This window comes from Panulirus ornatus, chromosome 33 (genome assembly GCF_036320965.1).
Source record: "Panulirus ornatus isolate Po-2019 chromosome 33, ASM3632096v1, whole genome shotgun sequence".
Lineage (NCBI taxonomy): Eukaryota > Metazoa > Arthropoda > Malacostraca > Decapoda > Palinuridae > Panulirus > Panulirus ornatus.
Window position 1 is genome coordinate 18,789,147 of NC_092256.1, and position 14,787 is coordinate 18,803,933.

Below are 14,787 nucleotides of genomic sequence, written 5' to 3' on the forward strand. Positions count from 1 at the left end.
AATAAATAAATACATTATTAACCTACATATTCTTTTGACAGTCTTCTGTTTGGGTTACCTGATTCACACTGGCCTGAACCTTGGCCAGAAGATACTGTACCTGACGCAAGACGACCCCGTCTTCGACAACTGCACCTGCACCACTGACGTTGTTATGTCCGTCCTGCAGCCTGTGTTCGCCTTCTACCAACTATTCTTCATCTTCAAGTACTCCAATGTAAGTAACACACCCCGCATATGGCTTCTTACAAGACAGTTGAAACATCGGCCCATATTACCCTGCAGAGAATGATACATTTAGGAGTTAGGGACGAGTAAGGGAGGGAGGTCGAAGCTGAAATTACATTCAGAGTTAGGGAGATGTGAAAGTTCCTGCTCTTGACTTACTATAATGTACTGTTCTTCTTTACAGTTGATCATCAACCGACGTCTAGTCTTGTCAAGATTTGGCATCATGCACTGCATAGCTTCCTGCCTGTGTTTCTGGATTTACACCATCCTGCAAGAGACCTTACAGGCCATCTTCCTGAAAAAGAGCAAGGAAGGTTACGGTGCGGACGAGCCCTACACCGCCAGGCTCGTCGGTGGCGACGACGATGACTCTGATGAAATGGATGACGACGATGTCCACCATTTCACTGGCCGAAAGTTTGTGGCTTCCGGGGCATCATCGTGGTCCATCAACTACGGGTGCGAGAAGGACACCCACCTGTCCGACATGATCAACACTACCACGCCCTACCTGTACCCCTTCAGCATCGAGTTCAACATCCTGATGGTCGGGTTGTGGATTCTTCTTTGGGAGAACATTGGCATGTTCGAGCGCCACACACACATCCCCTCAGTCGAGGTCACGTATGAAGAGGACAACAGCAAATCTCTGACGTCCAACCTCATCATCTACGTCGACTGTCACGCTTCCAACCGTGGACTGTTCGCCGGTCTGCTCATGACAGTCGCTACAGTTGTATCCATCATCCTCTTCTTCATCTTCTCTGCGTCTGAGGACACCAGGAAGCTTGGGTCGTACGTCAACGGCGCCAGTGAAATCATCCTACTGACCTGCATGTTGATAACAGCGGCCATCGCTTACAATTCCTTGCGGATCCTGGACGTCATCCGACACGCCATGAGCTCCGTGGATGACATCCTGCTCTACGTCTGCCTCCCTTGCATCTTCCTGTACGCCTTCCTCAGCATGGTGCCGGCAATCAAGAACGGGGAAGTCCTCTTTGCAACGGTCTCCATCCTGCAGGTGTCTCAGGTGATCCTTCAGACGGCACTGATCTGCGATGGTCTGAGACGCTGCTCGAACGCCCAGTCGCTACAACACAAGAAGCCAGGACGCGAGGTCGTCACCTACCTAGTGGTGACCAACGTGGCCATGTGGCTTCTCCAGACCTTCGAGATTAAGAGCGAAGAAGGCAATTCCATACTCTATGATTTCTACGGCAAGGTGAGTTGCGACTGTACATGTTTCCAGTGTGTGACATACTAATATAAGATGAATCCTGTGCCTAAGAATTATATCATACCATACTATTTAGTCTCGAGGAATTTAGGGCATTCGATATTGCTGTCATGAAAGCCTACTTCTCGGGGAATGTACCGCTGTAACTAACGATTTCTTTTCCTTCTTTCTCCAGGAGCTGTGGACATTGCTTTCACACTTGACATTGCCGCTCGCGCTCTTCTACCGCTTCCACTCGTCCGTGTGTCTTGCGGACATGTGGAAGGCGTCGTATGAGGTTGAGGAGTCCCACTAGAATGGCCCTGTCGTGCCCCTAGACCTGTGGCTTTCTAGGTCCCCCGCGTCCTGACGCCACCCGCCCAATCCCTTTCTGTGGACTCGCGAGGCGGTGGTGGGATCCCATCCTGCGACGTTCCCTGTTGTCGTGGACTTAACCTGCGCTACAGTAGCGTCTGTACATAATCATCCGTCCCCTCTACTGCACCATCGCCTGGCACTCGCGGTCAAGATCCGACAAGAGATGCACCATGTGAAAATGGAGGCAAATCTTCTGGCGGCGAACATGTAGTAGGAGTTACGTGATTTTGATGGCATCTTCTGGTTACCAATATCAGTGTGTGTGCGTGATCTGCGGATAAGAAGCTGACATGATTTGATGATTTTAAGCGTCCCATGTGAGTGTCGGACGAGTGGTGAAGAGAGAGGGGGTCGCACCTTCCCCGTCACTCACTGTACATAACGGCCCTGCACGGCGCCAAACTGGGAAAGGTGCCTTGGCACCCCTCCGTCATCCACTGTACATACTGGCCCTGCACGGCGCCAACCAAGAGAAGAGGAGGGGTCGCTAAGCACTCCATCACCTGCTGTACATACTGGCCCTGTAGGGTGCCAAAAACCCGTCCTCATTGCTCATCGTCCTATATTTATGATGCCATACACTGTAGATATTGACCCCTTGTGATACGCTGGTCACGTCGGGGCTCGCCTCTTCCCGGTGGGCTCGACATCCTCAATTGTGATATGTAAAGTTGGAGACGTGTGTAGATGTTTAGTCTGGAGTACATTTTACTTAGCTGACGAAGGCTGACGAGGCCTGAAAGTCGGGCATTACCTCTGTGCTACACTTGTAAATGTTGTACTTAGTATCTATATTAAGTTATAAGCCCAAGTACAAGCGATTCTTTCGAGGAATATATATTTACATATATATATTGTACTTATGCCAAATAAAATATATTGATTTATATCTCGTGTTCTAACTCTATAGTCCCCCATATCCACTGTAAAATGTAAATAGGTGTGATGCTTTCTCATATAACAAATGGATCGAGAATATAAACACTGTAATAAAATAAATCTAGAACAAAGGACAACTCTTGAAACACAGCAAGTAAATGACAAAATGGGAGGCAAATTAGTTACTGATACGCTTGAAAACGAGCATAAGTGGAAGAAATATCCTATGTAGTATTCCGAAGACTACATTTTCTCCACCCACCTTTCCAAAGCAAGTCTGAGACAACGATACCCATCACAAAATCGTATTGTCCTACCAGCAAAGTGGGGTACGTTTACCTGAGTCTAGGGGTCATGGGAAAGATTCCCTTTCCTTCTCTTTCTCTAAAAACAAATTAAATAAGCATCGTTAAATATTCTTCGCCCAAGATGCCCCGAGACGAGGTGGAGGTCATCTGTGCCTATCAAAAGTTCCCATCTTTCTCGCTTCCTTTCGCTCAGTCCCTCCTCTCAGATTTTCTGCCTGCTTCTCTCTCTCTCTCTCTCCCCCGACCAAAGCGGAGAAAGTATTCATAAATATTCAACTCCCTACAGATCTCTCTCTTAAGCAAGAGACACACCCAGTACAGTTCATGTACTTCCACTCGTTTGTCACACACTCCTGAATCGGAACTGGTACGAGAGGAAGTTTAAAACACTTTGGCGAGTTCGTGCGCCGGTGGAAACGGTCGCTAAGATCGAGTGGCGAAGGTCGTTGACTCTGGTTACCAAGGCCTGCACACACACACACACACACACACACCGTCTCTTAGCTGATCATACAAAGCCAGACACGTGCTATGTATATTTGTATGTTTACGAAGGTAAACTCGCATAAGATTGTGTACACTTACCACATGAATACATGTGCAAGAAGATACACACACACACACACTAAGTGGTGTTGGAGTTAGCGCCGCCGACCATGATTCACAAACGGACTGACCCACGTTCGAATCGTCGTCGGTGCTATAGTTGGTCCAGAACCAAACCCAGCTGTTCATCCTCCCCTCGAGTCTGGTGGATAAATGGGTACTTGGTTTAGGCATGAGTGTGTGCAAAGACAGACGTAAAGACATGATACATACATACAAGGTTAAGACACGGGGCAACACAAGTGCAAAACTCTTTCCCAGTAACACCAACAAACAATCTGCGTGAAGCTGCACTGCCTGAAAGCAGTTGACGCTGTCCCGACTAGAAGGTTAATATACAAAGTTTTCAGGCAGGAATAAACGGGAGGATTCCCTCGATGGACAATAACCCATCTTCACAGAAAAGAACAGAAAACATTATGTTAAGAGAAGCCTTCTCGAAATGGGTTTCTGGGTCACCTGTGGTGTGCCACAGGGCTTGGTCCTGGAACCATTACGCCTCCTGGCCTATGTGGGACGCAAAAAGGCGTGGACTCCTATCTGGATATGTTTGCTGATGATGCCGAGGTCATGAGGGAAGTGCAGAGTTATCACGATAAGAGGTTAGTCACGATAAAAGGTTAGGAGGCGATAAATTCATCCATCATAGGAGAGAGACGAATATGGGGTAACTTGACCACTTCCTTCAAGTTTCTAAATCAGAAGGTAGACAAGTGATCAATCCTTTATAGAGTGCAAAAAGGAAATGCCACAACAAGAACTTATGCTACAAACTTGTAAGAGAACATGTTAAAAACACCTTTCATAAAATGAGAATAGTGGATGAATGGAATATAAAGTAAGATATGAAGCTGTAAATGCTGGCAGTATGCATATCAAAAAGAGAATAAATAAACTATAACGAGAAAGTTCAAGAGATGGGGCCCCACGAGTATAGAACTCTCCACCCATACCGTGCATATAACGCATATACACTTCAATAATGAGAGTGGAATACACATTGGCACACAGTAAAGAAAGATTAAAAAAGTAAAAAGTTAAAAGAAGGGGTCCCATCAGATTAAAAACATCCCAGCAATGCACGGACAGTACATCATATACACGTACGTAGAAAAATATGGATGCGGGTCATTCTCTACATGTACGCATATACATACATAGGTGATCACATCAATATACACGTATAAAAAGTCTATACACAGGTAAACGCATGACTTAAAACAAATACATTGAAACAACAGTAAGCATTACTCTTGCAAACATTTTGATACAAACACAAAACAAAATTTATACAAAAGCCGTCACAAAAAAGTGCACACAAACGAACACAAAGAAACACACCCGAACACAAACCTTCGTTTCTAAATCAGTTTCACAATACGAAAATAAAGAATACACCCTCATTTTACAAGATTGATTTCTTGGGTGTAATTCCCTCCATTACAATATATATAGGTCAACATAACCACGCAATTAGAGACACAAACAACCACAAACATACGCAAAGTACCTACAATATTCAGATCTGAGCTTGAAGACAATGGAGATACAACTCTCTGATGTAAACCCTGGGAATATATCAGTAAAGTGCTAATACATTGCAACGACGATCGCCGTGATTTCTTACCACACGCCTCTACGGTAACAAGTTACTAAACGTTGAATAATTAGGATAAATTACCGCACGCACGCCCCTAAGGTAACAAATTACTAAACGCAGAATTTCCAGGGTAAATTACTACACGCCTCTATGGTAACATATCACTAAACGTAGAATTTCTAGGATGCCTTACCACACGCCTCGAGGATAGATATCAAGTCACCACAAGGCCCACGAAAAATTTCCACTCTCACGCGACTCTCTCTCTCTCTCTCTCTCGTGTTGCAGAAAGATTGCTTTATGATTCCCTGTTGGCAATGCTCTCCTCTCATGCCTCGGTGTACGAAAACTAAAGACGCTAGAACTTTACCTTACGTTCTTGAGGCGGCCGATTTGGCTTTAATACCCACTTCACACTCATCATTTATTAACTATTTCGGGGCCAGTTATCATGACTCTTCATCCTTTCACTGTAAATAACAATAATTGGTTTGGTAACGGGGGATGAATGATCAATCCTGAATATCACGAGGACCGTTTGAAACATTTCATGTGTATGAATTGTTCTGGTACATTTTCTGACCGATGTCCGCAAAAGACTGAATTTCTTTAAGCTGCATCAATAATACATTTCACACGTATGAAATAAAGTCTTACATGTAGTATCTAACGTTGATTATACCCATAAAAGTTTCTCATCGCAATTCGTGTTATTTTTGTCTGAAATAATCAATAATATTTCTCTCAGGTAAACGGGTTTTGAAGGGGCGGTTCTAGCTTGGCTTCGAATGTTTACCGACAACCTTAATTTATGTTGCACTGTTGCTCCCGAAGTCGCAATGGTCCATTGTTAAGTGGCAGCGAGTGAGAGAGTGCACATACCCTTTTTTTGACACTGCGATAGACAACTGTTTTAATTCATAACACCTTCTGGGAAATACTGTGTCCCTTTTGTGGACATCAAGATAGATGCTTTTAAAATCATACCGACTCAAGATCGATGATTTCAAGGGGGAAACACCGGTGACATGCCCTTTTGTCTTATTTCACCCTAAAGAAAACATATATATAAAGGAAGAAGCCATTTAAGAAAGCATCTATAAGAACTTGGAACATGAAACTAGTCATGGGAGGAAGACGTGTGTATATAAAGGCTAACGTTAATGACGGTCATGATGATAATGAACCATCGTAGGTTATCGATTGATGCGCGCAGTGGGAAGCGTGTATATGGTCTTAGCATCTTCGTCAACACTTGAAGAAGGCGCTCAAGATTTTTTCGGGCGTCGGTTATAGCTTAATCCTTGACGGCCTTAATTAATAATGACCCTGGCACCAGATAAGCCTAAATCCCAACCAACCAACCAATGTCTTCGAGTACATCACCGTCCTCCCATTACAAGATATCGAACTCATCAAGCAAGCCAGCTATCTTCCTGCGTACGCAAATGGCGATCATGATGTGCGTATATACCCTTACGCTTAAAACACGTATAATCAACGTACACACAACTCAACACATACATGAATTATTAAGTGAATACCCACATCATACTCGACGCTACAGTCAGAAGTCCCTCTGTACGAATTATATGATATATAGATTTGACTACGTTCTCATAAACATACAGAAGACGACGCCCGGTAAGTAGTAGATCTTGCTAGCAAGAGAAGAAAGAAAATCAGCGAACTCGAGGCAGGTTGGAATCTCGCAGGTAAAGTTAGGTCCCTCTTGCAACAGCACGCAATAAGGGACGGAAATAGGAAAGCGGCAAGAATAACCGACCAAGTTAGTTGTTACTGTTGATGGCTGTGGTGTGGTTGTTGGCGGCGGTTCTTTTGTAATCTGGTGGGGGCGATGAGTCTGGTTGTGATGAGTCTGGTTGTGACTGTGGTTATCATGCTGGCCGTGGTGGCTGATGTAGTTATTGCTACTGGTAGTGTGGTGGTGGGGATAATAATGGAGAATGAATCTGTGGTATTAAACATAACGGAGCCGTGGTATGACAGTCCAGTGCTGAACGGGAAGTCAAATTGTGATAGTGACTAGGGAGAGACACTGTGGTATCAGCAATGGTGAATTAGGTTGTAATGGTGACGTTGTAATGGTGGTTGAGTCTACCAGTGTATGGGTGTATGGTTGGCGACAGCGGCTTGGCTGTGGTGATGACTGGCGGTGGTGTAGGTCGATATCGATTTCGTATAATCATTCCATCCCCATCAAAAAACACATTGGTTAGCTTAGCCTGAATTTGATTTCCCGATACACTTACTTTAACGTTCCCGCGGCCTTCAAACCTACAGTGACTTATATCTACTCTGATTATAAGACTGAAATGACAACAGTACACTCTGGTAGAGCCCCACACTCCAAATAGGACCTTGTTCCTGTAACAAATCGCTCTAGAATTAGCGCTACCGACGAACAACTTGACTCTATCTGCAAATCGCTATTGACTTATTCCTCCGTGTGACCTTCTCAAAGGTTGGAAAAATAAATTATAATCTTGCAGTCTGCATTAAAATCAATATGGCATGCAAAGATATATTCTTTGCATATATTCAGGTCACGATTACTTTTCTTAATATATCTACGTACTTAAATTACTTGAAAATCCATATAATATGGCATCACCGCCTCTGCTAGCTATACCGGGTTGGGAGCTGACAGCCCCGTGGCTCCTAGGCCGACATACGTGCAGGACGACTCGCCGCTTGTGCGCACCGAGTGAGCATGGCCAGGGAATTCCTCACGTTGCCGGAAAGCGATGCCAGGTGCAGTAATAAGCCTAGCTTTAAACAGAGGCTGATAGTCTCGAGTCTTTTAGTAAGCTGGGGTCGTGCGTACCATCGGTGACTCCAGTTCCCTCCTCCAACAGAGCTGCATAAAAGGGAGCGGCTTTCCTCGGTTTCACTTCCGCTCTCTCGAGAAGCCGTCGATAATTCTTTCTTCATATCGCCTGTTATCATACGAAAGTCCCCTTGTGATGTCCATATGGTAATTAACCAAAGGTTTTTCATAAAAACCAAAGGTGCTACTGTTACATGAAATCCGATTCGTCTTATTCTATGGTAGCATAGTCGTCCTTCATCAATTACCAGATTCCTAGGTCTATATTACTATCGGCAACAGTTTCAAGCGTTTAAGAGCTAACGATGACACTACGAATGTAACTTTATTTTTTTTTGTTGTTCTTCTTGTCAGGTTTACACACAGCATTTTATAAATAAACGATGTTCAGTGATCAAACGCTGTTGTCCGTGACACCAATGTTCTCGTCCCCAAAAGGCCGCCTCTCTCCATGCGCCGGACCAATCGGAGCTCCGATATACCACAACCCTATGGTAGTCGTGCGTGAACGAGGCGAGGCAAAAGAACACCCTTGTAGAGTCCCCACACTCTAAATAGGACCTTGTTCTTGTAACTAGCAACAAGAGAAACTGTATGGCATTCGCGTGTTTTAAGACTACGTTAAGAATCATGTACGAGCGATAAGTGGGGCTGTTTCTAGCATACCATATATTATGAAGTTGTAATACCTTAACATGAGCTAGAATTCAACTCGGCTTTCTAATAAAAGTTCTTGGATCCCGCTGGACAAGGTCTCTCGGTACGAATCTGGTGAGAACAGTTCTGGTTAGATGAAGGTTATTTCAGTCTCTACCGACGAGTATTCACAGCAGTATGCAATACTGGGAGAAGTTCCAAACTTCGTGACACGAGACTGCCTGAGCCTTATATAACTAATGTACTTCTCAGGAACTGTATGTAGGACACATTTACTTGAATTTCTATACCAAACACAGCATATGCAATACGTCCCTCTAGCGGTCTTAGCTTTTCATTGCCTAACCTAGCACAACAGGAACAGTGTTACAGAAGTCATGAGAAATGTTGCTCTTATCTGATATAGAATTCCAGTATTCTAATAAACAGTTGTTGATACTCTGACCTCCCCATCAAAATGGGGAAAAAAGCAGTTAGCCTTTTCAAAGTAAACCCGACTTTCGAGATCACTATCGACAGAGTTGTTAGCAGTAACGCAACTGAAGGGACCTCTTCCAAAAACGAGTTTACTGTATAAGTACATTCCAAATGTCACGGGATCCAATCCTCTTTTGAATATCGAGCCGTTTAAATGTCCGTCATACCATAACTTGTGTACAAATCTAATGTCATTACAGTTCAATATCAAATCGTCCATGATAAGGGTGACTGAAGAATACATTACACCCAGCAACTGAGGAATGTGTCATTCTTTCTATATGAACTTAAGATCATATGTAAATAGTTGAACCAAAAAACTACTTACCTTACAAAATTTAGTCTATTGGGAGTCTCTTCTGTTCGCCAAAAACCTTTCTCTTACAATGGTCACATGCCAACCATTTGCTACGTCTTTTTCAGGCAACAGGCATCGACTGATGATTGCAATCACTTTAGTGGCTGACTGCATTCGCTAAATCTGACAAAATCCGCGAACCTCAATGCCAGTTGCGTTGATTTGGATTGGCATCTTGCGTGTTCATCAGTATCCAGTCATATTCCTAAACGGAATCATTTGGTCACGCAAGAACAACATGGGATACCAGCTTAAGCGTCATCCTGTACGAATAAAGAAAAATAAATGTCACTATGAAATGGTGTGGAATAGTTTCTCAACTTATAGAAGTTTGAGTATGGCAAGGATAGCAAATCAAATATATTTTTCTTTTAACGAGTTATTTCCCGAAGTACTACAGTCGAGAAACAAAAATGCCATTTTTTTCTCCTCAGTAATAAAGGTTTTGCGTGAATGCAAGACCATAACTCTCTACGCATCTAAGATCGAGTTCATGCTTTACTGTGCTTCAGCTGGTTGAGTTTTGATATACAAAACAATCTGACTTTTGATGTCCAGTGACTGATACAACCGTCAGGGATCTATACTAGATGGGTGCTTGGTTCTCAATTTTCCTTCCATAATACCTATTGATTAGGTCCTTGTACAGGGAGTGTTCTGGATTTATGCTGTTTCCAACGACTTGCCTTTGTAAAATCAAAATGTAACCCCGATTTTTCATTATTTAAGTAAATGGTCACTTCAGTCTTCTCTCAACTTTGAAAGCATCTAGCCATGGGAAAGGTAATGGCATAACAGCTCTTAAATCGAGATGTAAGAATTAACAGCCCTCAAATAAAAGCCAGAATATGAAGCGTTCCGACGAGTAGTACTGTAAACAAGTCAGGTTACTATAGTTTAAAAGTCAAGTGTGTAGTATTCATAACGCGAAGTGTCTAGTACTCATAACGCAAAGTCGCGTGAGGTATTCATAACGCAATCTTACATTTGTTTTCACTGCCTGAATGCAGTGTTGCTACAGCGTATTACGAAAGAGCATCCACTGTGCCTCATCAGAGGTGAGAAATCCTGGTTTAGTATGGATTAAACCTCTGCCTTACTGATCTAATCAGTAATGTGATAAGTGTCAGGGCCGTATTCAACATACAATAACCTTATATTCTTAAAATCACTCTATTCCAATCCCTTATAGAGAAAAATGAACGAATACGTACGTATATTTAACCTCTTCGGAGATTTACACAAAACGACCAATGAAACAACCAAATTGGCTTTCACCCCAACCCCAACCACCATCTTTGACCACATCTTGGATACGCCCATGGATCGTTTACTACGGTAACCCAAGAATCTTCAGTGATACTCCTCCAAGGATGCAGCATTGACAGTTTATATAAATATAAGAGGAAGTGATTTTGCATAGGTAACAAAGAGTGACCCGGATAAGAGAACGGCCAAGCAATCTGGGTGGACCAAATAAGGCGGCAAGGTTAAGGCTGCACAGCCGCCGGTGGCGGATCTTGCAGTACGCTATTGTCTGCCTGTCAGAAATTTTCTTTCCATCACGGAGAAAAGCATAATCGGCAACGTTTCTGTTTGTGCATGGTCGGTTTTGAAAGAACAAGGATGAACACTGACTTCAATGTAATTTTACAGTTCATTAAATATTTACAATGATGATGCACTTACCTGATGCGCATTATCCCGATCTCCGTCCTTAGTCCCGGTGTAGTAAATGAGACTTTAATACTATATCTCTGTAAGAGCAACCATTGTCTTGTTGAGGTATCCTGGTGAACAGCTAAGGTGTGTGCGGAACTCCATGATCACGGACTCAACAAGGATTCCTATTAAGGGGCGGCGGCTTCGTCATCCCCTTTTATGAGGTACTGTACTATGCAAGAGACGGACGAAGCATCAGATATTCTTTTCTTGCTGGTGTGACAGATCAAAACATGTATGAATACAGATACAGTACAAGTAAATACATAATCATAAGTGCATCTTATAAACGGCGGCAAAAGTAATACTTTCTCAGTTGATAACAGCAACCCACCACTTCAAAAGATAAGGATATTACCATAAAAAGACTATGATCGAATAAAAGAAATCAGAGGGCCCTTTTTCGTTGGGATGTCTTCGTTGCTACTTTTTAACACCATAATGCACTCCACCAAGGTTGTCCCATTCAAGACCTTTTAACCCTGAATATTACCACGATTAAATTCATGTAAAGACGACTTTGTATCGAATTTAGTGATCTTATGGTAGCAACTTTAGAACACATTATAAATATGATCATTTCGTCCTCCACTTACTCACCAGCAATATGCAGAACATAAAGTTCCATCAATATTCCTTAATTTCTTCTGTTACAAAACAAGGGATGACAAAATTACCTTTACTTTTTCGCCTAAGTGTTGGCATGATCAATTTCAATATGGAATTGTGTATACAGTACAAACTCTGGTGATCGTAACTGCATGTTTTTCGTTTAACACACAGACACCTAAAATAGACTAAGTTATCATTCTCACTCAGTGTCGGTTTTAGCCTGGTGTAAATTTCATCAAATTATTAACCCCGCCCCCCCAAAAGTGCTAATTTGCTTTATGCAGAACAAACCTGTTTTGACCCAAACTTTTAAGATTTATCACATGATAAACAGGAACTTCAAATATATATCATTTATCTAAATACTGAATTTGACAATCTGCCACTAAAATGAAAATCTTCCAAAATTCATTTATAACATGCTGATGTAGATATGCTTTGAGAATCACACAAAACTTGGATCAGGCTCAAAAGCATCAGGACTTAGTAAAGGGGTTGGAGTTTCTCTACCTAGACATGTATGCAGATGCCAACTTCTCAAGCTATTCTTCCAGTGTTACTTGTTTCATATACATAGTTAAGATTCTCTCAGATTAGCTTTTGCACAATAATGACTACAGTAATAACACCTGGTTACAAAGCCACTAAAATGCTTGGGGTATCAGTACCCATACAAGTGCCAGATTCAGGAGGTTGCCCGATTCTAAACACCAGATTTGAAACAATACATTCCTGTACTAGAAAAGGGAAAATTTTACTAAATAAGGTATGTAATTACTTACATCTGCTGAGTCGTTGAAATTGCTTTTGTCTGCTAGCGAGAAATAGTCCATGCCCAACAAAGAATGTATGTTCTGTGTGGCTGTATGGTCCAGGTATCTTCGCTATTTTCTATTTCATTATAACTCATCTTTTTCTTCTATCTGTTGCTCTGGATCAGACAAATCATGATCATTAAGCTTACTCTGTTCATCCAAATTACTTTACAAAAAATTTACATATAACAGAGACATCTTGTTATGACAGGTGCAGCAGTGTTTATCCTATGCTCTAACATTTTGATGAACAATAACCAGAAGACATGAAAAAGACAGACCTACAGTGTGACAAGATGCATAGATGATAATCTAAGTGTTAATATATTATTGGGTATCTGCTAAAAGTACAGGGTAATCAAAATCTATCAGCCATATGAATGTCATAGCAATGTACTTAAAAAAATACTACTGATCATCAACAAAGCTTACACAATTATCTACCTACCTACTTGCTATCGTTAACTCTGTATCCATTTCTATTGGGTGGATCAAGTGCATTCAGGTCTACAAATTTTGTGGGAATTCTACAGCGATGCATCCTCTAAATCCAACATTTTTGTTAACAGAAGGAAAGTTTACAAAATCCCAATAGTAAATGTGCTACTCTGCTACATGAGACACATGTTAAAAGTAAATTGATCAAATGAAAACTAATAACTAATGTAAAAATAAGGTTAATTAATGTTTACATAATCACTGTTGCATATAGTATGGTGTTTGTACCCAATTTTCAGTTCTACATTGGTGCTTGTAATTTTGTTTCTTTAAATATTAGTATTTTGTCGCTATGAAATAATTCTAATTCTATAAATGGTTCAACTACATTTTTGTAATCTCTTATTGCTTATACTCTACCTTGTGCAATCAGTCCCTTAGTATGAACTAGGAAGGCCACATTATAAAGGTTTTTATATACTTTATGCGTTGTCTTTGGTTAAGTATATATATATATATATATATATATATATATATATATATATATGGATGTGCTGGAAATGAGATATTTGAGGACAATATGTGGTGTGAGGTGGTTTGATCGAGTAAGTAATGATAGGGTAAGAGAGATGTGTGGTAATAAAAAGAGTGTGGTTGAGAGAGCGGAAGAGGGTGTGTTGAAATGGTTTGGTCACATGGAGAGAATGAGTGAGGAAAGATTGACCACGAGGATATATGTGTCAGAGGTGGAGGGAACAAGGAGAAGTGGGAGACCAAATTGGAGGTGGAAAGATGGAGTGAAAAAAATTTTGAGTGATCAGGGCCTGAACATGCAGGAGGGTGAAAGGTGTGCAAGGAATAGAGTGAATTGGAATGATGTGGTATGCCGGGGCCGACGTGCTGTCAATGGATTGAACCAGGGCATGTGAAGCATCTGGGGAAAACCATGGAAAGTTCTGTGGGGCCTGGATGTGGAAAGGGAGCTGTGGTTTCGGTGCATTATTACATGACAGCTAGAGACTGAGTGTGAATGAATGTGGCCTTTGTTGTCTTTTCCTAGTGCTACCTTGCGCTCATGCGGGGGGAGGAGGTTGTTATTTCATGTGTGGCGGGGTGGTGATGGGAATGAGTAAAGGCAGACAGTATGAATTATGTACATGTGTATATATGTAAATGTCTGTGTGTATATATATATATGTATACGTTGAGATGTATAGGTATGTATATGTGCGTGTGTGGACGTGTATGTATATACATGTGTATGTGGGTGGGCTGGGCCATTCTTTCGTCTGTTTCCTTGCGCTACCTTGCTGTAACGCGGGAGACAGCGACAAAGCAAAATAATAATGAAAAAATATATATATATATATATATATATATATATATATATATATATATATATATATATATATATATATATTGTATTTACATGCGTACTGTATTCTGCCATAAAAATCTAAATCCATCCTACCGAAAATCCAATTATTTACTGCCTCTAGTTTTCACCTACTTCAGTTCCTCCCCTGTAATACATCAAATATCATTACCCTTATCAATGAATGAATTAAAAATTATGAACATACCTTACCTTCAATATTCTGAAGAGCCTTTTCCATTTGTTAAGGACACTAGCACA

General features: G+C 41.7%; 1 protein-coding gene and 1 long non-coding RNA gene across 5 annotated transcripts in view; one reads left to right on the forward strand and one right to left on the reverse strand.

Annotated features, from left to right (window-relative positions):
* The window catches only part of LOC139759543 (proton channel OtopLc-like), a 92,939-nt gene extending 90,222 nt beyond the window's left edge, over positions 1-2,717 (forward strand). For all 4 annotated transcript variants that reach the window (XM_071681784.1, XM_071681781.1, XM_071681782.1 and 1 more), the window contains 3 exons: positions 42-217; positions 413-1,456; positions 1,647-2,717. In XM_071681784.1, the coding sequence (XP_071537885.1) occupies positions 42-217; positions 413-1,456; positions 1,647-1,766 (1,340 nt within the window). In that variant the 3' untranslated portion in view covers positions 1,767-2,717. The remainder of the gene's footprint in view (positions 1-41; positions 218-412; positions 1,457-1,646) is intronic.
* LOC139759545 (uncharacterized) lies at positions 146-11,828 on the reverse strand. The gene is made up of 4 exons (XR_011715097.1): positions 11,254-11,828; positions 9,535-9,827; positions 3,601-3,763; positions 146-279 (listed from the first exon to the last, which is right to left on the reverse strand). It is a non-coding gene; the product is annotated as an uncharacterized lncRNA (long non-coding RNA).
* Positions 11,829-14,787: the final 2,959 nt, after the last annotated feature.